Source organism: Camelina sativa, chromosome 13, assembly GCF_000633955.1.
Source record: "Camelina sativa cultivar DH55 chromosome 13, Cs, whole genome shotgun sequence".
Classification (NCBI taxonomy): Eukaryota; Viridiplantae; Streptophyta; class Magnoliopsida; order Brassicales; family Brassicaceae; genus Camelina; species Camelina sativa.
In genome coordinates this window covers 18,815,216-18,836,806 of record NC_025697.1, presented here as the reverse complement: position 1 = coordinate 18,836,806, position 21,591 = coordinate 18,815,216, and the positions used below count along the sequence as shown (strand labels likewise).

General features: G+C 31.8%; 2 protein-coding genes across 2 annotated transcripts; one reads left to right on the top strand and one right to left on the bottom strand.

Moving 5' to 3' along the window:
- Positions 7,214-8,652, top strand: LOC104737111 (ethylene-responsive transcription factor CRF1-like). Its single transcript, XM_010457217.2, has one exon. The coding sequence runs from the start codon at positions 7,616-7,618 to the stop codon at positions 8,519-8,521; it is 906 nt and encodes a 301-aa protein (XP_010455519.1). The 5' UTR covers positions 7,214-7,615; the 3' UTR covers positions 8,522-8,652.
- LOC104737110 (RNA-dependent RNA polymerase 2-like) lies at positions 13,641-17,925 on the bottom strand. The gene is made up of 4 exons (XM_010457214.2): positions 17,377-17,925; positions 14,957-16,866; positions 14,685-14,835; positions 13,641-14,586 (listed from the first exon to the last, which is right to left on the bottom strand). The coding sequence occupies exons 1-4, from the start codon at positions 17,923-17,925 to the stop codon at positions 13,795-13,797; spliced, it is 3,402 nt and encodes a 1,133-aa protein (XP_010455516.1). The 3' UTR covers positions 13,641-13,794.

Here is a 21,591-nt window from a genome sequence, read left to right as displayed (position 1 = left end):
AAAAAAAAAAAAAAAAAAAAAAAAAAAAAAAAAAAAAAAAAAAAAAAAATTCAGACTTTGTATGTCAATGCGACACTTGGTGCTCTATATTTGTGACAAACCTTTCTTATTAATCTTAAATTAAACATTTTTTATATACTCAATTTTATTTATATCTTATACGGTGTATAATTTGCTTTTATGAAAAAAATTTACATTGTTACAAAAATATATTTTGTCCAACTTTTAGTTTAACATATAATATATGTCCTAATGAAACCATATTCCATGTAGCCTAAAAATAAAACTATTGATCAAACCAATCAAACCAATTAAAATATAAAGTACAAATTTGAAACCAAATTAATTTATGAAAGACTAATTTAAACATATGTCTTAATATAGTTAAAAATCACATTTTACTCAATAATCATATATATTGTACTAAAGACAAAACTCAGATAAATCATAATGCTATGGTACTTTACAATCAATGCAAAAGAGTCCCGAACATTTGGCACATGATGCGTCATTCGATTGATCAGATCGAGAAATCGCTGTTTTGGAATCCGCTTTCATCTTTTGTTTCCACATCTGAATCACCTTAGGTTTCAAAATCTTGCTACAGTATTTAAGACTCAGCTCTAACTTGCATTCATTATCAAGACATGTGTGCACAGTTCTGTTTTGCAGTTTCAGTTCCACAAACTGATTAACACAAGGAAAACAATAACGGTGAAGGCACTTACCAAAAAAGAACATGTGATCGACCGTGGTTTCTTCTAGACAAATGACACAAACTTCTCCCTTAACAAATATAAAAACATTAAATTTGACACACTTTTCTTTTTATAAATTTTATTCAAATTTAATGTGAGATATATTATAAGATATTTCATAAGTTTTTACGACATGCACCATATTTTAGTATGCATTATTCCAAAAAGAAATTATTAAGGGTGATTACGAGATTAGAGAGTAAACTCTAGAGGATATGATAATTCGGGAATACACTTATTAATTATTCAAGATAATCATTGGTGATTCCTTTGTTACGTTGTAAAACATATTGTCTAGATTCATAATCTCATTAGTATAATACAAGATTCAGGTTTCATAAGTTTAGTTTATTGATTGGATGAATTTGAGTCGATCTGATTTCTTTCTTCTCAGATATCATATTTTAAAATCATGAAAATCATCAAAATCTGATGGAAAAATCAACATATAGATATAATAATTTCAAATATAGTTAATTAAAAAATACTATTAATTTAGTTGTAAGTTAAAATAAATTAAAATGTAGTTATGTCAGAAAATTGATTTGAATGTATTTATTGTTGATATCAATTTTCTGATTTTGTCTTCCCTTCCATCTACACCAATTGACATGTTGGAAAGTTTTTTTTTTTTTATAATTGAAAGTACATAATGAATAAGAATAGACACAAGGATCGAGAAACAACCAATCATCAATAGAAGTATAACACATGTAAGCATTACATAGAGTTTCTAATTCACAAGAAATTTGTTAGAAGACTAATTGAAGAAAATCAAATCATAGCAACATATCGCGGAGTCAAGAAGAAAATCAAATATTAAGATTGAGTTAAAGATTACATAAAGTTGTAAAACCACTCGCAGAAAGATATTTCTCAAATATATTTTTTTTATGATTGAGACTGAAATGTAATTTTTATTTATTTATTTCATAGTTACTGAGTTTTGATAATAGTTTTTTGGTTATAGAGATATAGCGGATCATCATATATGTCTTGATCTCATCCATATATTAAAGCTTTGGAAAAGATATAGGGAAAGATGAGATTTATCGGGTAATATTTGTAAACTGTTTTCAATATTCAATTTTCATTTTGAATGCTGATATATGGTCTCTACACAAACCTTCCGTGTGCTAAAACTATCTCCAATATATATTCTATCTTTTACTCTAAAACAATGCATAGTTTTTTTATTTTAATGTATCACTCTATTTTTTATTCTAAATTAGATTTAGTGTAAAAAATAAAGTTGAAGATAGAGTAAAATATTAAGTAGGGTTAGAGCAAATATTACTCTATAAATTATAGACTATAATAGGGTACTGATTTTAAAATAGAGTGGGACTGAAAATGATATAAGAACCTAACAATTTATCAAAAAAACAATAAAATCCAAAAAAAGAAAACTTTGAATGATTTAATTACTTTGATTAAAAATAAATCTGATATGTTTTGTTTATTTTATTTTGCGTCAAAACATTAAGAACTATATGTATAAAAGACCATATATTAAATATTTTTTAAAAAAACATTTCATATTAACAAAAACCATTTAATAAATATAATCCTAAATTTAAGATATATCATAATTCATAAAAATAGAATTAAATATATCTCGAGCCTATTTCTAATTCTAGTATATGATAAATAAAAATGAATCTGAATTTTTAATAATTTTTAGTGTTTGTTTCGTCTTCGGGATAATTCAATTAAAAATATATATATACGAGAATAGACCTTTATCATCAACGTCATCGACCGCCTTAAACAAATAAACACCACCTTATTATTTTCGTTTTTCATTTTCCTAAGCACCTGAATCAATGTACTGTACACAATAACTAATGAAGATGTCACTTTCCTAGGTCCAACTCTTATTGATATTTCTGAATTTTCATATCATATTTGGAAAGAATGTTTAAGCTCTATATATTAGTTTCATGGCATAACCGTTGTTTCAAACATAAATACATAATATTATTAGTAGTTCCATCACATACTTTTTATGTTTTTATATCGATATATATATAATATATTACATTCACGGTTGTATAAACTACTATAACATAGCTTAGTTACGTAAAAAGGCTCATTTCTGGTATCCGGTTCATGAACTCTGTGGTCAATCAAAAAACAAAAAGAACTTCATCTTTGGAGTTACATGAACATGCTGCCAAAAGAGATGTAATTAAGCAGACAAATGGGTAACACGCGAAAGAGAAGAGTCAAGAGTTTTGCCTCGAGACGACGAAGTCACATACTTGAAAGTTGAAACAATCAAGTGGGATGATGGCTCGAAACGAGAGAACGGCGCCGTTTGCGGGACTAAAACGGTGCGAGCGGTGAGTGGGCTCGCTTCCTACTTTGCTACCGTCCAAGTCTTGTCCTTTAGTCCTTATTTTCTTCGACATTTATCCGTACGGTCTCTCTTTATTTTACTTAAAACTTTCACTAAACACCCAACTACGTCCCAAGTCCCAATGAGTCTATTTGGTTAGGGATATGAAATTATTAGTATGTGAAAGTTCACGTATGCTAATTTTACCACACTCTAGTCTCTATCATTGTGTTATGATGATATTACATTAACCAAGATTCATCATTACTTTCAATGTTTCATATACTAGTAAATATTCTTATAAACGAAGTTTAATTTGTTTGAGAAAAAACTTCTTGAAACTATTTTTATTGGATTCATAAGTGATTACGTGGCTCAACATGTTTTTATGTACAGTGTGTAGGTCTGATGTTTATTTAACTTGTCTTCCACAGTTTTCACTATTATTATTGATTTAAAATGTTGTAGAGATTGTAGAAATATATAAAGATTACCGCGCACCTGTTTAATTAATGCCAAAACATTTTTAATATCATTTTAATTGATCACTAGATTTTAACATGCATATAATTTTTATTATTATTTATATTTATATTGTATTTTTTTGTTAAATATTTGATGTTTGCAAATAGAGGAATAACTAAACTTTTCGACCGTTTGTTTAGCTAAAGATTTATATTCATTTTTAATCCGTAATATATTTCATGACTATTTGTTTGTTATATTTAGTTTGTTTTGTTAGTGTGAGACTTTATTTTGTTTTTTAATTCTTATAACAAAAAAATAAGGGATCTAAATACATAATAAGTCATTTATACGCTATGATTAAGTCACATTATTCATAATGATTTAATTATTTTACACAATCTTAGTTAAATAAACTTAATTTTATATGTCAAATATTCTAGTTATAATATTGTTGACAAATAAGAAAATAAGAATTTAACCCGTGTTAGCACAAATTTAATGATAGTTTATTAATTCCAACATGTCGTCTTTATAACCCATCTATTATATAGTATTTTGAACTTTTTAATTTTACATATTCGTAATATTTTAAAATTTTATTAAGTTTATATATATTAATTATAATATTTAAATAAATGTGAATCGAAGTTCTCCTTACGTTAAGAATCAAAACTCACAGGTTTTTTAAAACAAAATAGGAATCAAATTATTATTTTCTTGGTTTGCAAAAGATTCATAGATAGAATATTTTCAATACACAATAGAAGTTGTAGTTAAATATATCATATTTTGTGTTTCCATATTGATTTTGCTGTAATATTTTAGTTGAGATGGAATGTAAAATATTTAGGAAAGAAAATCTGAAGTAATGTTATTTTTGGAAACTTTTGAAGGGTTAATGTTGTAAATAAACATTTAAATAAGAAAAACTAAAAAGGCATAACACAAAATGTACTTCAAAAATGTTAATATAGATTTTGTGTATATATATATATATATATATATTTGTGTGTGTGTGTGTGTCAAATGAAGCATTTTGTAATCATCCAAATATTTTCCAAATTTCTCTTTTTAACCACCAGGGTTCGATTTGGGTGAGGCTATCAGGCTAACTTAACAACTTTTCTTTCTAGAGAAAAATAGTACTAAAATTGTATTCTATGTATTGGATTTACGAGGAATCGGTCCATGAAAATAGGGCCAAAATCTATAAGACTGCATAATATAATATCAATATGTTATATGAATAACTAGGTATGGTCGCATGGGCAAAATACCCAAATCCGAAAATCCGACCCGAACTCGTATCCGAAATTTTAAAATATCCGAATGGGTCTAGAATTTATTGAGATCGGATATTCGAATTAACCCGAGCATGTATAAACATAGTGCTAAATAGTTACTAGTGATATTCAAACCTATCACCTAAAACATTTAATGGGTGCAATTTAGCCATTTTAATATCTTTGACTAAATTTAAAACTTCCTGTATTTATATATTACTATGTACAATTTTCATTTTGTTTAAAAAGAATCTAGATATGAGAGATATTATTTATTTTGTAGAGACTTAATTGCATTTTTTACTCTATATTCATGAACTCTAGATACCAAAATATTATTTTTACATATGAAAAAACACAAAGAAGAAGATATACTTCCTGAAACAGATATCAGATCATTCATTACAATTTACAAGTTTAGAACCAAAGCAATTTAAAATGGTATTTATTTTCTAGTATGTTGGAGACTTAGAGGGTTGTTTTGTTTTTTCATACTGATTATAAATTTGTATGCTAAACATGTGAATATGTAACTAATATTTCCATCGCGTCACACTACCTAGTAACTACCAACCAAATTGAACAGAAAAAAGAGTTCATCTAGTCGAGATACTAACTAATGTTTAGAAAAAGCAAAACACACATGTTTATATTAAAACATAAGTGAATAAGTGCTACATGTGCATATCGGTGATTCAAGGTTTTACGTGAATTAGCAGATTTGTGTGTACCTCGTGAAGGTGGAGAGAATAACAAAGATTAGCTTTTGCCGCTCAACTCAACATCGTTGTAATAATTTTATACTGTATTAAATCATTTTCCAGGGCTTTTGACAACATAAAGAAGTAAATTAGAAATAAAGAAAAAATTACAAAAAAAAAGTAAAAACATAAAGAAGTAAATTAGAAATAAAGAAAAAATTACAAAAAAAAGTAAATTTTTGTTTTCTCAATCAGCAATGAATAATAGAACTTGTGATGTAGAACAAAATAAACAATATTTTTTTTGGCCAACTGTCAACAAATGGCATGAATAAAGTGTATCACCCAATGTCAACAATAGTTTAAAATTTTCATTGGTTTAACAATTTCATAAAAGGAATGAGACGTCATATCTGTAGACCAACCATAATCCAACAAAACACAATAAATTTTAAACAAGTTCTGATTAGTAACATTTTTTTTAGCTAACTATGAGCTACATCCATACCTCTTTACATCAATCATAACACATTTTACCAATCCCACCACCCAAAGCAGTCTCTAAATACTCTTCATTCTCATAAAACAAGCACTCCTAATAAAAAGGAGACAACTTAGTGTATATATATATATATTGTTACTCCACTAATTTCTATATTACAGTTTTTGATTTGATTAGAGATTATTAAATCACGGTATATTTGCAAATAAATCACAGTTTTTTTTTCCAATTAAATAGTGGGCAGGATTTTTACTTTATTTTATACTATAGTAACTTTGCTTCTGAACGATATTGGTGGCTTGTCGGATTCACAATTTCGTTTCATATAAAGATACATTTTGAATCTATGTTTTTCAGCATTATATTTTGTTTGTAGAGAAAATGTAATCACAGTTTTATTTTTTCTTGAAAAAAGCCAAACACTCTCCACGTTAAAAGAACCAAAAAAAATTAAAGGCACTTTGTTTTTCTCTGGTTTAACACTCACGTGAAAATATGCAGCGAAAAAAGAGAGTTTTTTTTTTCTATAATAAATGTTTTAAAAAGGACAAATATAAACTTTAATAATAAAGAAATTTTTTTAAAATTAATGTCCATGTCGAAAACAAGAGAAATTCAATTAATACCATGATACAACAAAACAAAAACAAAAGGTGAAAAAAAGACACACAAGTCGAATGGGAGATTATGTTTTTGTTTTTTTTGACGTAACATCATCCTATGTTGTCGTCTCTCTGCCACGTCAGGACCCTGCTGTAGAAAAAGACTTGAGACTGCTACAGTCTACACACCGCAACGGTCTAATATTTGATTAGCAAATGACCAAAAGACCATTTTGAGGAAGGTTTTAAGAAATTTTTAATTTACAGCAATTAACAACCCCTTAATTAGTGCTAAGCTAATAAATTTTGAGTAACACAACTACTGATATTGAATTGTTAAGGTCAAAGATAAGACTAGAAACCGTCTTTTCCCGTGTTCTTTAATGTTTTTAATTTTTTTTCAACTTTTTAAAANTTCAACTTTTTAAAACAATTTTTTCTCACTAATGACAAAAAAAAAAACAGGATAGTAAAACGCCGCAACCGCCGTTTCAAGATCCTATAAAAGACTCTGTTCTCTTCAGAGTCTTTCTCTCTTTTCTCACTTGTTACATGTGCTCTGCTTCTTCTTCCTCTTCTTCATCTTTTGTCACTCGCTCTCCATAAAACTTTTTCTTTTCTCTGCATAAATTTTTTCCCAGGAATATTTCTTTACAAAAAAAAAAAACATTCATCCCTAAACAAGAAAAAAGCATCTCCCTCTTTTGCTTAAATCACCAAACTCTGATTCCATAAGCATATCTCCAAAACAAAAAAAAGCTCTCTTCTTTTTCAACTTTCCCGGGAAAATTTTCTTGTGTTTACAAAGCATCAATCTCTTTCTTTATTCCTTTTTTTGTTTTCTCTTTACTTTTCCTGAATTGTATTTTTATATATAAATAAGCACACGAACAAAGAAACACCTAAGTTAATACAATACTCTTATTACAAGAAAGAGAGAAAGAGAGTGAGTTTTTAAAAATGGAGACAGAGAAGAAACTCAAGAACATCGTAACACAACCGAGAATCTTACGTATCTCTGTAACTGATCCTTACGCTACAGACTCATCAAGCGACGAAGACGAAGAACAAGGTTTTCAAGCGAAACGGCGTCGTGTCAAGAAGTACGTGAACGAAGTGGTTCTTGAATCTGCTTCTTCTGATGATAAAGACAAGCTGATGACGACGAAGAAGAAGAGAAAGAGGACAGTTGCTACTGCTACTCCGGCGGTGGTTGTTACTCCGGCGGCGAGAAAGTTTCGTGGAGTGAGACAAAGACCGTGGGGGAAATGGGCGGCGGAGATTAGAGATCCGAGTCGACGTGTTCGGGTTTGGTTAGGTACTTTCAACACCGCGGAGGAAGCCGCCGTTGTGTACGATAACGCAGCTATTCAGCTACGTGGTCCTGACGCGCTTCTCAACTTCCCTCCTCCTCCTCCTGTTCCGGTGATGGAGAACACTGAAGAAGCTTCGACGGTGGCTGAAGAAACGTCGGGTTCTATCAGTGGCGACGGAGGAGAATGTCTTGATTCTCCGGTTTCTGTTTTACGGTCTCCGTTCTCCGGCGAGTCTACGGCGGTTAAGAAAGAGTTTTCCGGTGTATCGGCGACGGTTGGGGTGAAAGAAGAACCGTCGGGTGCTCTTTTTACGGATTTATCGGAATCTTTATTTTCAAACGACGACGTTTTTGGTTTTCCGATGTCGATGACTGATTGTTACGGCGGAGATTTATTCGGAGGTGATCTTTTCGCGGATATGAGTTTCGGTTTCGGGTTTGGATCCGGTTCAGGGTATGGGTCTGGGTCTGGATTCTCTAGCTGGCACGTGGAGGACCATTTTCAAGATATTGGGGATTTATTCGGGTCGGATCCTCTCTTAGCTGTTTAAATAAATAACAGACGTTAAAAAAAAACACCGGCCGTTAAACGGCGTTTGGTGAAGTTTTGTTACCGGCGGAAGATTTGTCTTTTTTTTTATAATGAGAATTTGTTATATACTATATAAATTCAAATTTTTAACTTTAATTAATGGTGAATTTAAGGTTAAATAATAAACGTCTGTGAGTTAACGGCGTGAAGCCACGCACGCACGCATGAGTCAAATCTCACGCCTTTACTTACTTTACTTTCTTCTTTTGGTCTTTTTAACGAATCACGTGTTGTCTCTCACGTGACGAGGAATCAGTGAAAAGCTTTGGTTAATTTTTTGTTATACTTAAAACGTTATATAGTATGATTAGTATGTGTTAAGTTGGCAAATAGCAAACCGATAATATTGTTCTACATTTGGAGATATAGAGAATTACACGTGAGGGAGAATCGAATCTTGGCAAGTGTCTACACAAAACAATGAATTTGATTTATACCATGTGTTACTTCAAAAAAAAAAAATAGAACTTGCTTCTTTTTTAACTCTTACGTAACTTTATTTCTTTCCGTTTTTGTCTATATACTGTATACATGTGAAATGTCGTATAGAGTGTGTATATAGGTAACTTTTTTCCATTGACAGCTTTCAGTATTCTCTCTCATACAGAACTAAAAGTAAGAATTATAACAATATATTTTTAATTATCGTAATATTATGAATACCAACGAGGTAGACCTTTGTCCGAACCAAACAAAACTAGATTTTTTGGTTTTTTAGTTCAAAATGGGTAATTGGGTATAACAATTAATAAGTTCAATTCGGCAAGATTTTGAATCATTTTTGGTTTAAGATTCAGTTGTTAAAATAAACAGGAAACTGAACCTATTATTTATTCAGTTAATTTTGATAGTTTTTTCTAAAACCGGAAAACTAAGATCAGTCAAAACTGATTCGTTTCGGTTTTGGTTTCGGTTAATCGAACTTGCAGGGTTATGCATGAGTAATACACAAGTCAGAGTCAAGTAAAACAGACCTGCACAAAAGAAAAAGAAAAAAAAGCGGGCCAAATCAAGATCGAACCGTTCAAGTCCGTGGACAATTTCTAAGGTTGGGCCGGGGTATTCCTAGTAGGGAGTCGAGCCATCTTTCTTTCTTGATCATAAGCACCACACCACAATAGTCCAAATAAATTACTAATGATGGGGTAGAAATCATAAACGTAAAAAACTGGTAAACAAGACATGCGTACTGTGTATAGGATGACTCGGACAATATAGGTTTCATGAAATATTGCAGGGCTTAATAAATACTACTCCACTCACAAATTTATCACTCTTCACGTACATTTCTCGTGTCATTCCCATGCACTTCAATTGTTTTCTTTGTCTTTTCATTTATGTTAGTTTTTTTTTTGGTTTAATTTATGTTAGTTATATCCCTTATACATAGTTTTAGACTTTTAAAAACCTTGCAAGAATAATGATCACTATTACTTTCCGAAATGCCAACCAAAATATCTCATCGTATCATTGTGCTTTATCATACAGATATTGGATAAAAGTTATTGAGATTTACATCATTGTCAGTGTTAATTTCAGAAAGGGAAAAAAAGGTTCTAGTTGAAGTTCAGCGTCTCTTTCAAGTGTGATACGAGAGCTACAAAACCCACACAAATGCTAAGGTCCATAAGAGAGCACGACATTCGTTTTTATGGGATTGTGTTGCCACGTTGGTGGTAGTGATGTGGACCAGCTAGGACCGTTTAGTCTAGTTTTTATAGTTGAGAAAGACCATATATAAAATTGACTCTAGTATTTGGTATGTTTGATTATGGTTTGACTTCTTATTCTAGTCAAGTATTAACTCCATGTTATGTAAAAAGAGGAAGACAATAACCCATTTGATCTTTACGGCATCTCCATTAGTGATATTTAATTAATGTGATAATGTCTCTGCACAAACACATTAAGACACTTATTTGTTAGATTTTTATTTTTGAGTGGTTCACATTTTTAAATAAGTCAATTATATTAAAATATGAACATTGTTAAAATTTGAATCCATTTAAAGACTTTACGGATGGAGATGTTCTTAGACTATTCATACACAGCGAAGAATCTTTGTATGACGTAGGGGTCAACTGATCCCCTTAAATTACTAAAACAATATTTTTTGATGTAAATCAATGAAGTATAAGTAACAAAGTTGGTTTGTCTCCCTAGGTAGACCCCCAATAACCCGAGTTTGATTCTCCCCTATTACACCAATAGAATTTTCTTGTCCATACATCATCATGACCTTACAAGAAACATATGTCACATGATCTATATATGATATATTTTACAAAATTGTGCCTCTACAAAAGCAGATTCCACAATGTCGTATAAATTAATTCATACTTATCTTGATCACTATGAATTTTCCTTTACATATATTATTTGTATGATGAGCATGAAACACTTCTGGAACTGATTTTTGTCCAACCACCAAAACTGATTTTTGTCTCTCACATAAGATTTCGAAGAAAGCTTTTCATTAGTTGATATATATAGTAACTTGGTTATTATTTTATAGCTTCTGCTACATATAGTTGCCTGTTTAAATTCTACTATCAATTTCGGTTTATATTTTTGGTTTAGTATGAGAGAATTAATATTTTGTCTTACTTAACCACTTATCAAATTAAAAAGTAGAAAAAAAAAATCATTAATCAAAAATATTTTAAGAAATATCATCAGTTTTTATATATACGAGTCGTCATACGATTTATGTGGTATTTGCACTAGAGATTTTTTCTAGTAACATAATATTCTTGATTTTTGTCTATGTTACCTTTCACAATATCTTATAAAATATATTTACGTAACTAGGTACAGATTCTGCGCGTCGCGCTGACGTATATATAACTCTAAATTTTGACATATATTTTGAGTTTATAATTTTATTTATTTGACATATACGTATTCTATCTTACAATTATTCTTAACTTTTGAATAGGTCAGAATTGTATTATCTCTAATGTTGCTTGTATTTTTAATATAGATATTTTAATCACGAATGAATAATCAGAAATGAATTGCTAAATATTTAACAATATATAACTATATCTTTGTATTTTAATATTAATATTCAACAATTATGTAATAGGTTTGAAAAACCTTTTAATAAAATGAATTCAATTTGTTGTTTTATTAAGAAGTATAATACACATTCAAAGAGAATTTAATCATTTTTGTATTTTAAAGAATGTATGTTTGATATTTTAATGTAAAAATATGAATACTACAATTTTTACTAATTAAATTAAACATGGATTTTATATGTTAGTTTTGAAATGTTTATAAAAGTATGTTAGGAAAAGAGTTGCACATCATTAAATTTAGAAAATAAAAAACTGTTTTAATTTATTTTTAATGAAATATCTAATTGCATGAAATGTAATTAACATTAGCTAAATGAATAATGAGGATAATTAGCTAAGCGGTGTAATTAACTAATGAATAATGAGGATAATTAGCTAATGAGGATTATTAACATTAACATCAGCATAATTTTTTAAGAATGTTTCTCTATTAATATATAGGAGATATATAGAATTATAGACAACAATTACATTAACTATGTCACTCACAGTACATTAATAACTAATAAGCATGAATTATAGACAATAATTACATTAACTAGTTACATATTTTGGGTATGGTAGATGACCGGTGGAAGTGCAACTGTAGTTACGAACTAATCAACATATTTTCACATAATAACAAACAACATGGTTAATTACAAGAGAAAGGTAAAGAAAAAATAAGGGAATTTAGTCTAATCTACCACATTCAATATAAAACTTTTCAATTCTACCACAATCATAAACTCTTTTTCCATTCTACCTTTGTGTTACTTGACATAACAAAAGAAAAATCATGTTTGATTTTTTATGGGTAGACAAATTCCAATTTGTTGAGGTTGTAGACAAATTATGTTCTGTAGACAAGTTGAGCATATAGATAATTTAAGCTGTGGACAATATTTATTCTGCAAACAATAATTATATTGACATAAGTTTGTCTACCTTCACTAAATTAGTGTGTCGTAAACTAATAAACGATAGACATTACTTATAAATTTTCCATTACAAATATTACGGTAGACAAATATTTCTGTAGACAAGATTCTGGATAGTAGACAAAAATATTACATTAGACAACAAAATGTTGTAGACCAAAAAAAATATGTGTAACATGATGGACAAAAAAACATCATGGCCCATTTTCAGAAAATCTAATGTCCTTTTGCAACAATCTCATGGCATAGTGTGGCGGCTACACAGCAATGAGCGGATGATCAGAGTTGAGGGACTCATTACCGGAGAGGAAGGGGACAGCGTAGACATGCTGCAAAGAGACTTCAAGGGAGCTTCAGCAGAAATTTGAATTGATGCAGATCTGAAGACTTGAGGTAGATCTAGGGGTAAAAGCTTCATCAAATGAGATGTAGATAGAACTTGGGTCTGTAAGAGTGTCGCTGGACTACATGGTAAACAGAAAAGAGATTGCAAAAAAAGTTAACATGGAGAACGAGATCCGAAAAATCAAATCGATGGTGTTTTTCTAAAGAGAGAACAGGAAAAAGAAGATGGTGGGGAGAGAGATTCCTTTTACTTTGGATTTTGCTATGGTTTGAATGATGGAGGTCAACTCTCATAACTTTGTTTCTCACGCTTAACTAGAAAAGAATAGAAGGAATGTGGTAAGTTTAGAAACTACAGTGATACTAATAATGTGGTAGAACTCTTAAAAAACTCAAAAAATAAACTCTTTTCGGTTTGGCCAAAAAAAAATCTCCAACTTTGCATTGATTCTACTGTGTAAAGTAATTGTCGCATTTGGGGTGTAAATTTCCGTTTTTCTTTTTGTATGTTTATTCAGTTATCAACATGTAGCAAAAGAAACAAAATTTTAAAAGCATAATTTTGGCATTTATTTATTTGCCTATCATCTTGTTCTTGTTTTTCCCCCATTTAGAATAAGATCAAGATGATGTTCTATTCAACAAAGCAGCTTATGTCTACTTTTGTATGCAGGTGAAAGAGTGTGGGAGATTTGTACTGTTAGCTTGTGCCATAATCTCACATTCGAAATAACAAAATGACACATAATATAATTAATTAGTCATTAGTCTTGGATAATTTTGAGTGACGCATATACAAGCGACGTTCTGTTATGGTCTCAATTGTCTTAATCTAGCAATTATACTAACAGCAACGAGTGATAGATAGATAGGGGATAGGGTAATCAAACGGATACAAGTCCATTTGTTTGGTCTTCACCGCTCTGACTCTGTGCATTTTCAGCCTTAATCTCTAGCAAAATGTCACCAACGATCCACGGAAAACTCAGGAATTTCAACTTCTCATCGACCTGGCTCGGGTTGTATGTTACGTAGTACCAAGCCGAGGCTAGCTTCTTCTTCTCTTGTTTCTCCTCGCAGCTTTTCTCGAACCATCCCAAGGCCTCTCTCTGCAAATCCTTCACAGACAAGGTGATTCTATCCTTCATATCACCATACCTCCGGTTATCTCTCGCCAGATACATCTCCTTAGTTTTCAAAATGCCTGTGAGGATCTCTTCTTCGTTTACAGCTCCGTAGTATATCATCAACGAGGTCAGTTTCTCAGCATACATGTCTCTGTGGGTTTTGGCTGTCTCTATAAAGCTCTCATAGCCAGCTTCTTCAAGTGTGGAATCATAAGCTATCGTGTCCTCGCTCTCAGCTTCTGGCTTCCTTTGTGCTAACGAGCTTTTCACAGCACGGTAAAGTTTCCCAAACACAGACTCAGAGATGTATGTTGGTTTCTCGAACCGTTCCAGGAAATCAGGGAACTCTCTGGGCTTTAAGGCGTAAGGCATCTCCGCTGGAGCTCCAGTTTTGGCAAAATCAACAGCCCTAGAGTGAAGATGCGCTAACTCTAGACATTTCTGGCTCCTGGCTTTTTCAGGGTCGCGGTCTGCATGAACCAAATGTGCAGTTGAGATCACTCCCAGCGTGTCGCTTATCATATAGTCCACAAAAAATTTGTGGATTTCCTAACAAAGCAGAGTGAAAGAAAGGGAATCAGCTTTTGTTCCAAAGACTAGGAATTTAGGAAACTTTCACATCATCATAGCCTTTCCAAGAAACTAACCTCTAGGGTGACATCATGATCCATTATACGAGGTCTGCTAGCAGCGTAGTCCATTGGAGGGTCCATTTGGCTTGGTATAAGCTTCTCATCCCAACTAACAAAAAACTGGTCTCCGTCGAGATCACCACCAGAACATTCATTGGGATGTGGCCTGTAGAGTCAACAAAAACCAAAGTAGAAAGAAGTTATCAACTAAGCGGAGTCTAAGAATCAAAAGCATATGGTTTCTATGTTGTTGGTGCATAGCTTTAAAGGATTGATTTAACATATACCTTTCTCCCTTCTGAGGAAAGATGATGCAGTCGACAAATCCCTTTTCTTCGAAACTGACCTCATATATAGCGTCAAGAACTCTGATATCTCCAGGGTGAAGACATGGGTTTTTCGTAACGACTACTTTCCCAATCACCACAGATGTTTCCTCATTAACCTTGCGGAAGTAACTCTGTTCACGAGATTTCAGTTCCGCTTCAGTCAGGGTTACACGAACATACACTTGGCCATACTCCAGGATACCCATTTCATCCATGCAACCGATCAAGATCCGTCCTTTCGGTACAAGTATCCTGCACCTACTCTTTAGTTCAGAAAGCTGGCTCTCGTGGTGTACACGAAGCATCATTGAGAGGTACGGTTCTGAGCTCGGTGCGTATCCTTGTAGCAGCATCTTAACTAGCAGATTCTTGGAATTTTCTCCGCTCAATTTCTGCAGCACATTAAGTGCTGCATTGCGGTCTTCAAGCATGTTCCCCAGCATAGATAAATGCAACGCTTGCATCGCCTCAAACACTTCATCTTCTATTCCAAGAGTCGACAAAAGGCAAATGATCTCCCGGTTTAGGAAGCAAGGCATCGACTCTGTCCACCTGGTTACGTTAAGCATCCTGTTGTTTGAGTCAAACTTTAGCATACTATCACGCAGAGACATCTTTCTGAAGGAACTGCGGTCAACGGCGATCACACCTTTGTAGCCACCGTATCGAATTTGAAATGCAGAAGGGACATAATCAAGCCCACACTTCTGAGCAACTTGCCTAGCAAATGCCAATGAAATTTTCCCAATGCCATCCGAGAAGCAGTAATCAGCACCATCAGTAGTCACTTCAATGTCAGGAATCTGCTCCACATCTTGTGCACGGACAGTAACTGTCTGCCGTGAAGCACTGAACAACTGACCCATCCTAGCAGCACATTTGGAGATGCTTCGGATTTTACGGAAACAACCCATCCATTCTCTTATATCTTCTGCTTTAACTTTCTCGTTAGAAGCAAACATCCAGACTGAGTTTCCTCGCAGTTGGCTGGCTGAAAAAGCCAAGAACTCAAACCTCTTAGGCCCAACAGTGATCCCTTCTCCAAGGATTGACAACACCCTGTTATAAATGTTGGTTCTAAAGGGCTTCACAAAATAGCCTTCCTTGGAGTTCACAGAAAGAGCATTTGCTGGAATCTTGCTCCAATCTTCTTCCACAAAAGTAATTCTCATGAAATCTGAGACATGCTCTGCAAAGTTCTTCACAACATAGTTAGCTTTCTCAAGCTCTGGACCCAACAGATAAATCTTTGAGGGTGTAACGTAGGCTCTCTGACAACTCATGATATTCTGCTCGGTCAGTCTTGTATTAGCTGATGCAGGGGAATGCTTCATCTTCTTAACCGGGGATTGCATCTGAGTCTTGACAAAGGAGACAGGATCATAACATATAGAGCTTTGCTGGTGAAGTTTCTTGAGGATAACCAATGCGGTTTCCAATCTCAACCCACGAAGGATGTTGATCAGTTCCATATTTGATGCAGCAAAAAGACTGATTTTTTTATTGTGAACCAGCGAATTGAGTTGGAAAAGGATCTCATATGGAAACTCTAACCCCAGATTGGCAGCATTCAAGAGGGGAACAATTTGACATGAAGAGGCAAACGCTTTCCCATCCACAGTGGTTAGACTCAAAGTGCCTTCTCTGTAGTAAGGCAACCACGAGAAAATGTCTAACATCTTGGAGCCATTCTCTACCTCCAAAAAAAAGCAAGTTGATGTACCGATTGACTTTGAACCAGAGAAATCAGTTGTGCGAACCCACATGAAATCAAAATCATCCTTGCAGAAACGGTACCGATCAGATTTAAACTTTGCGGCTATGTGAGGTCCTGTTACTCTTTTAAATACCTTTGGTCCATATTTCAGCTGGAAACAAAACAACAGGTAAACAAAAGAAATCAGAAGAGAGACCAAGGTAAGACCAATCATGCAGGTTGATCAAACCATAAAGCTATCAAAGAAAGATTCAAAGAACCAATCATGCATCAACTGACCAACATTGTCAGTAATCTAACATCTGTGTGTGAAATTTATGCTGAAACTTCAAAAAACAACCTCCATAAGACCATAACGCATATGAGTAACCAAGTTTCTAAATATATCTCCAAAATTCCAATCTTGAATCCAATCCTATCTCATGCAGGTTGATCAAACCATAAAGCTGTCACAGAACCAAGCATCAACCTTGTAAGTGATCTAACATCTGTATGTGAAATCTAAGCTGAAACTTCAAACAACAACATCCATAACTCCTAAAATCCAAAAATCCAATCTTGAATCATTTTCACAGAACCTAACTCCTCAATGAATTCAACACATACTCACATTATCAAAATGAATAAGAAAATTTTAAGGGGAAAGAAACGTTTTTGTTACCCTCAGAAGAAACGCATTAATCTCAGAGGCGTCACCATTAACAACGCAGCCAAGAGTTTCAACAATATCCTCAAACCTAACTTCAATCTTATAACATTCACCACATTCCCAAACCCAAAACTCAAGTCTCCTCTTCTCTTCCAGAATCCAACACCTCACGCCTCCCCATTTTTCTAGGGCACAGAACCTCTCTTCACCAGACTCAGGAAACCCAACAGTCAAAACGACGTCTTCTAGCCTTCTCCGTGGATCTACAGGGCGAGGTATGATGTCATCGTAAGCTTCGGAGAGTCTTAGGTTATGGGTTTTGAAAAGGAGCTTGCTTTGTGAAGAGAGAAGCTGGGCTCGAGATTTGACTTCGAGGGTACTGAATTGTACTCGAGCGAAGTCCCGTGGCTTCCAATTCTCGCGAGTTGTTGGGATTTCGAGAGCGAACACTGTGTCTTCGCCGAGGTGAAGCTCGAGGAAGCGGAGGAGTTCGTCGGCGACTATGGTTTGAGGAACATTGGAGACTTTAACCGTTGGAGACTTCTTCATCTCTGACACCATGATTGCAAGTGAACGGAGAGAGAGCGACGGAGTGAAGAAGAGTGATTCCGAGAGAATCAGAAAAGTTTTGCTTTTTCGAAAATCAAAAGGTAGAAGAAGAGAACTGGGTTTTATTAGGTGTTTTCTGATGTACTGTAATTCAGTACAGCTTCATAGTTTAAAGCGTACGATTAAAACTACATTGATCCTCACCGTTGATTTTGACAACCGGTAAGGCTAACCGTACTGGGTTTTATTAGGTGTTTTCTGATGTACGTGTTGATTTTGACAACCGGTTTTTCTTATAACCGGTTTCAATCTTTGGTAACCGTACGTGTATAGGACAAAATGGATAATAAGATTGTGATCAAAGACTCAAAGTTTGACATAAATTAACAAAAACTAAAGAATTTTTGTAGAATTTTTTGCTCAAAAATTATTTTTTTGGAAATTTTTTACATTTAATGCATTGATTTTGATATTAGTTACCAAAACTTCAAAGTTAATTATAGATAAGATTTTAAAAAATAAGAAAATCTTTTTACCTCGTTCAAACATAAATATATGATTTCTTTCCTTTTTATTTGAATTTATATTTAAATTATTCTATAATACATTTAGCTGATAAAAATTGTAATACAAAATTTTAAAAACGGACATATATTACTCAATAGATGAATTAATAAAAAATACGGTTACAATATCCCACATCATCTAAAAAAATTGGGCAATGGTTTAGAGTCATACTAGAAAAGAAATCAAAATGATTATGAATACAAATGAGTAGAAACCTTGATTATCAGGCATTCAAACTTCAAAAACTTTTATTTGATTTATTTCGGTTATTTATTTTAAAGATTTTTAAAAGGTTAAATATAAAAAAATTTTAAAAAGTTAAATATGATAAATATTATACCGTAGATACACAATAAATATTAAAAATTGAGATGATATAGTGTGAGTTAAAATATCTCGGGACGGAGTTATATAGCGGGACGGGTTTTATTGATATTTATATAAATTAAAAAATATCATTAATTCGGTGTTATACGGCTAAACATCATTTCATTATTTTGTTAACACTGTCAGTATCAAAGAGTAGATATATCTAATTAAATTGATTAAATAAATTAAATTGATTAAATAAATATTATGTAAAAAAATAAATTATATTGCGGTTCTATATGGTTTATTTAACAATTATTATATAATTATAACATATTTAACCAACAAATACATCTTGTAATTTAAATATTTTAGTTATAAATAATTTTGCCCCGCGGGTCCTAATCTAGTTATAAATTATAACTTCAACAAATACACCTTATTTTATTATTCTTTACCTAAACATAATTTTGTTTTATTTTTTTCCAAATTTTTTGACAAACATGTAAACATATCCGCCAAATTGTGACTACATATATTTACATGGTCCATGTGTGAGACATCATCAAATTAAGTATGAGATCCATCGTTAGTTTGTTTGTAATTAATCCATATAAATTTGTCTCTGATGAGGCATTAAAATTTGGACACAACGATAGAGAGTGTGATGTCAAAATTGTTTTTAATTATTTCAATATTGAATATTTATAATACAAAATAAGATGAAATTAAATAGGAAAGTGTTTGGAATATAGGTAGAAAGTGTTTGGGTCATTACACAAAAAGTTGTGTATGTTGTATTTGATTTTGTAAAAATGATTTAAGTGCTAAATTCTCTAATAAATATTATTGGCATGACCCACAGCCCATATATTATATCGCTTATACTGTTTTCAGCCTATTTACGGTTAACAAACGTGTTAAACGTAGAATAGTCTGTCACACTGCAACAATACAACATGTTATTGTTACACGGAAAAAACTCAAAGCAAGTGTGTGGCCGGCTGTTATCATCCATCATCAAGCTATCTTTGATCTCATATTTATATGCTTCATAAAAAAAAAAAACTAAAGAAGTGAAAATAGACGATGAGCAGCGGAGACCGAATCAATCAACTACTACCAAAGTAAAATAACCCCACTACTCTGCTACACATTACTCGGTGGTTACCAAAGTAAAATAACCACACTACTATACTACACATTACTCGGTCGTTACTAAAGTAAAGTAACCATACTACTCTACTACACATTACTCGGTGGTATTTTCTAATTATGTTTTGTAAACGTACTAAAATTCAAAGAAACCCTTTTTATCTGTCACTTGTGGATTTCAGTGCTCTAAAAATATGTTCCTCGTCTAATATGGTTTCAAGCAATTATGTTTCGAAAATAAAAATCTTGTAAACTATATATTTGGGTAGGTGAATTAAGACTTCATTCAGTGTTTATTAGTGAATCAGTTGATGTAGACTTAAAAAGTTTTATTGTGTGTTTTCTGATATAATGCAAGTAAGTATAGCTTCATAATATCACCGTAAGATTGAAACTACATTAATCGTGACTGTTGATTTGGATAGTCGATAACACTAACTGGTTTTGTCTTTAAACTTGAACAAATAAAATTTATTTTATTTTTTTTCCAAACATTTTAATAACCATCTAAGCATATCCAGCAAATTGTGACAACATAGATTTTGTTGGTCAATGTGTTTAGGTACATCTGTGAGACTTTAATAAAGTGATTGTTCTTAATATAGTGCTAGGTACGGACGATTGATTTCAAAAACTATGTTTACTATAAGGTTTGTAATATATTATGTACACATAGAGTTATATTTATAGATATAATTATTTGTTAAATCATTTACAGTTCAAACTTATATTAGTTTGGTTTCATTCAGTTTGTGGTTTTTGAAATAATAAAGGTTTCAACATACAATTCAGATTCACAAAACAACATATCTGAATCTAACGTTTACTGAATTAGTGATTAATCAGAATTGTATAAAATTTGTAGATTATGAAACGGATAAAAGCCATGAAAAATATTAAAACTTCTCAAAACGAATGACCTAAATTCTTAAGCGGGTCAAATCCGTCCCGATAGCCATACTCCATAAGGGGTATAATATTTTTTCATCTATAAAAACCCATTCATCGAAATCTTTAAGAAATAATATTAAAATATATAATATTTTATATTTTTAATATGTTAAATTTGAAATTAAGGAATCTTTAATATACTATTATATATAAGAAATTTTCTATACGGAAAACTGAAAATTAGGATTTGCATAAGTTTAAATATTTTATACTTTAAAATAAATTTAAGATTCCGTCAAATTGTCTTTTAAAGATTTTCCAATATCTGTTATTCAAAATTAATTTCAATTTTTTTGGTCAAAACATTTTAAAAAATAAGAAATAATATTATTTATATTTTTGAAAATATTAATAGAGAAACACTCTTTTGAAAAAGCTGATGTGTCACCGCCAGATAGCTCGAGACACATTTAGCAAAAAACCGTTAAATTTTCTATTTAATTACATCAACATGCCATTATATTTAAATTAAAACAATTAACTGAATAATATTAGATATGTCATCAATTTTCACAAAAATTTAAATATCACATATTAAAACTAATTAAATAATTACATACTATTTTAAGTTAAAATTTCACTAAATTTACTTACAAATATACAAGTCAAAGTTATATTATTTTTAAGAAATAACTTAAAAAGGCTATAAAAACATATAATGTTAATAAAAATAAAGAACATATAACTTATTAACAA

Excerpts from the sequence above, each read along its gene's own strand:
- LOC104737111 (XM_010457217.2), top strand. The coding sequence starts at position 7,616 with ATGGAGACAGAGAAGAAACTCAAGAACATCGTAACACAACCGAGAATC.
- LOC104737110 (XM_010457214.2), bottom strand. The coding sequence starts at position 17,925 with ATGGTGTCAGAGATGAAGAAGTCTCCAACGGTTAAAGTCTCCAATGTT. Across the intron at positions 14,836-14,956 it reads TTTCCTCAGAAGGGAGAAAG|GCCACATCCCAATGAATGTT; the intron begins GTATATGTTAAA and ends TTGACTCTACAG. Across the intron at positions 14,587-14,684 it reads ATCATGATGTCACCCTAGAG|GAAATCCACAAATTTTTTGT; the intron begins GTTAGTTTCTTG and ends CTGCTTTGTTAG.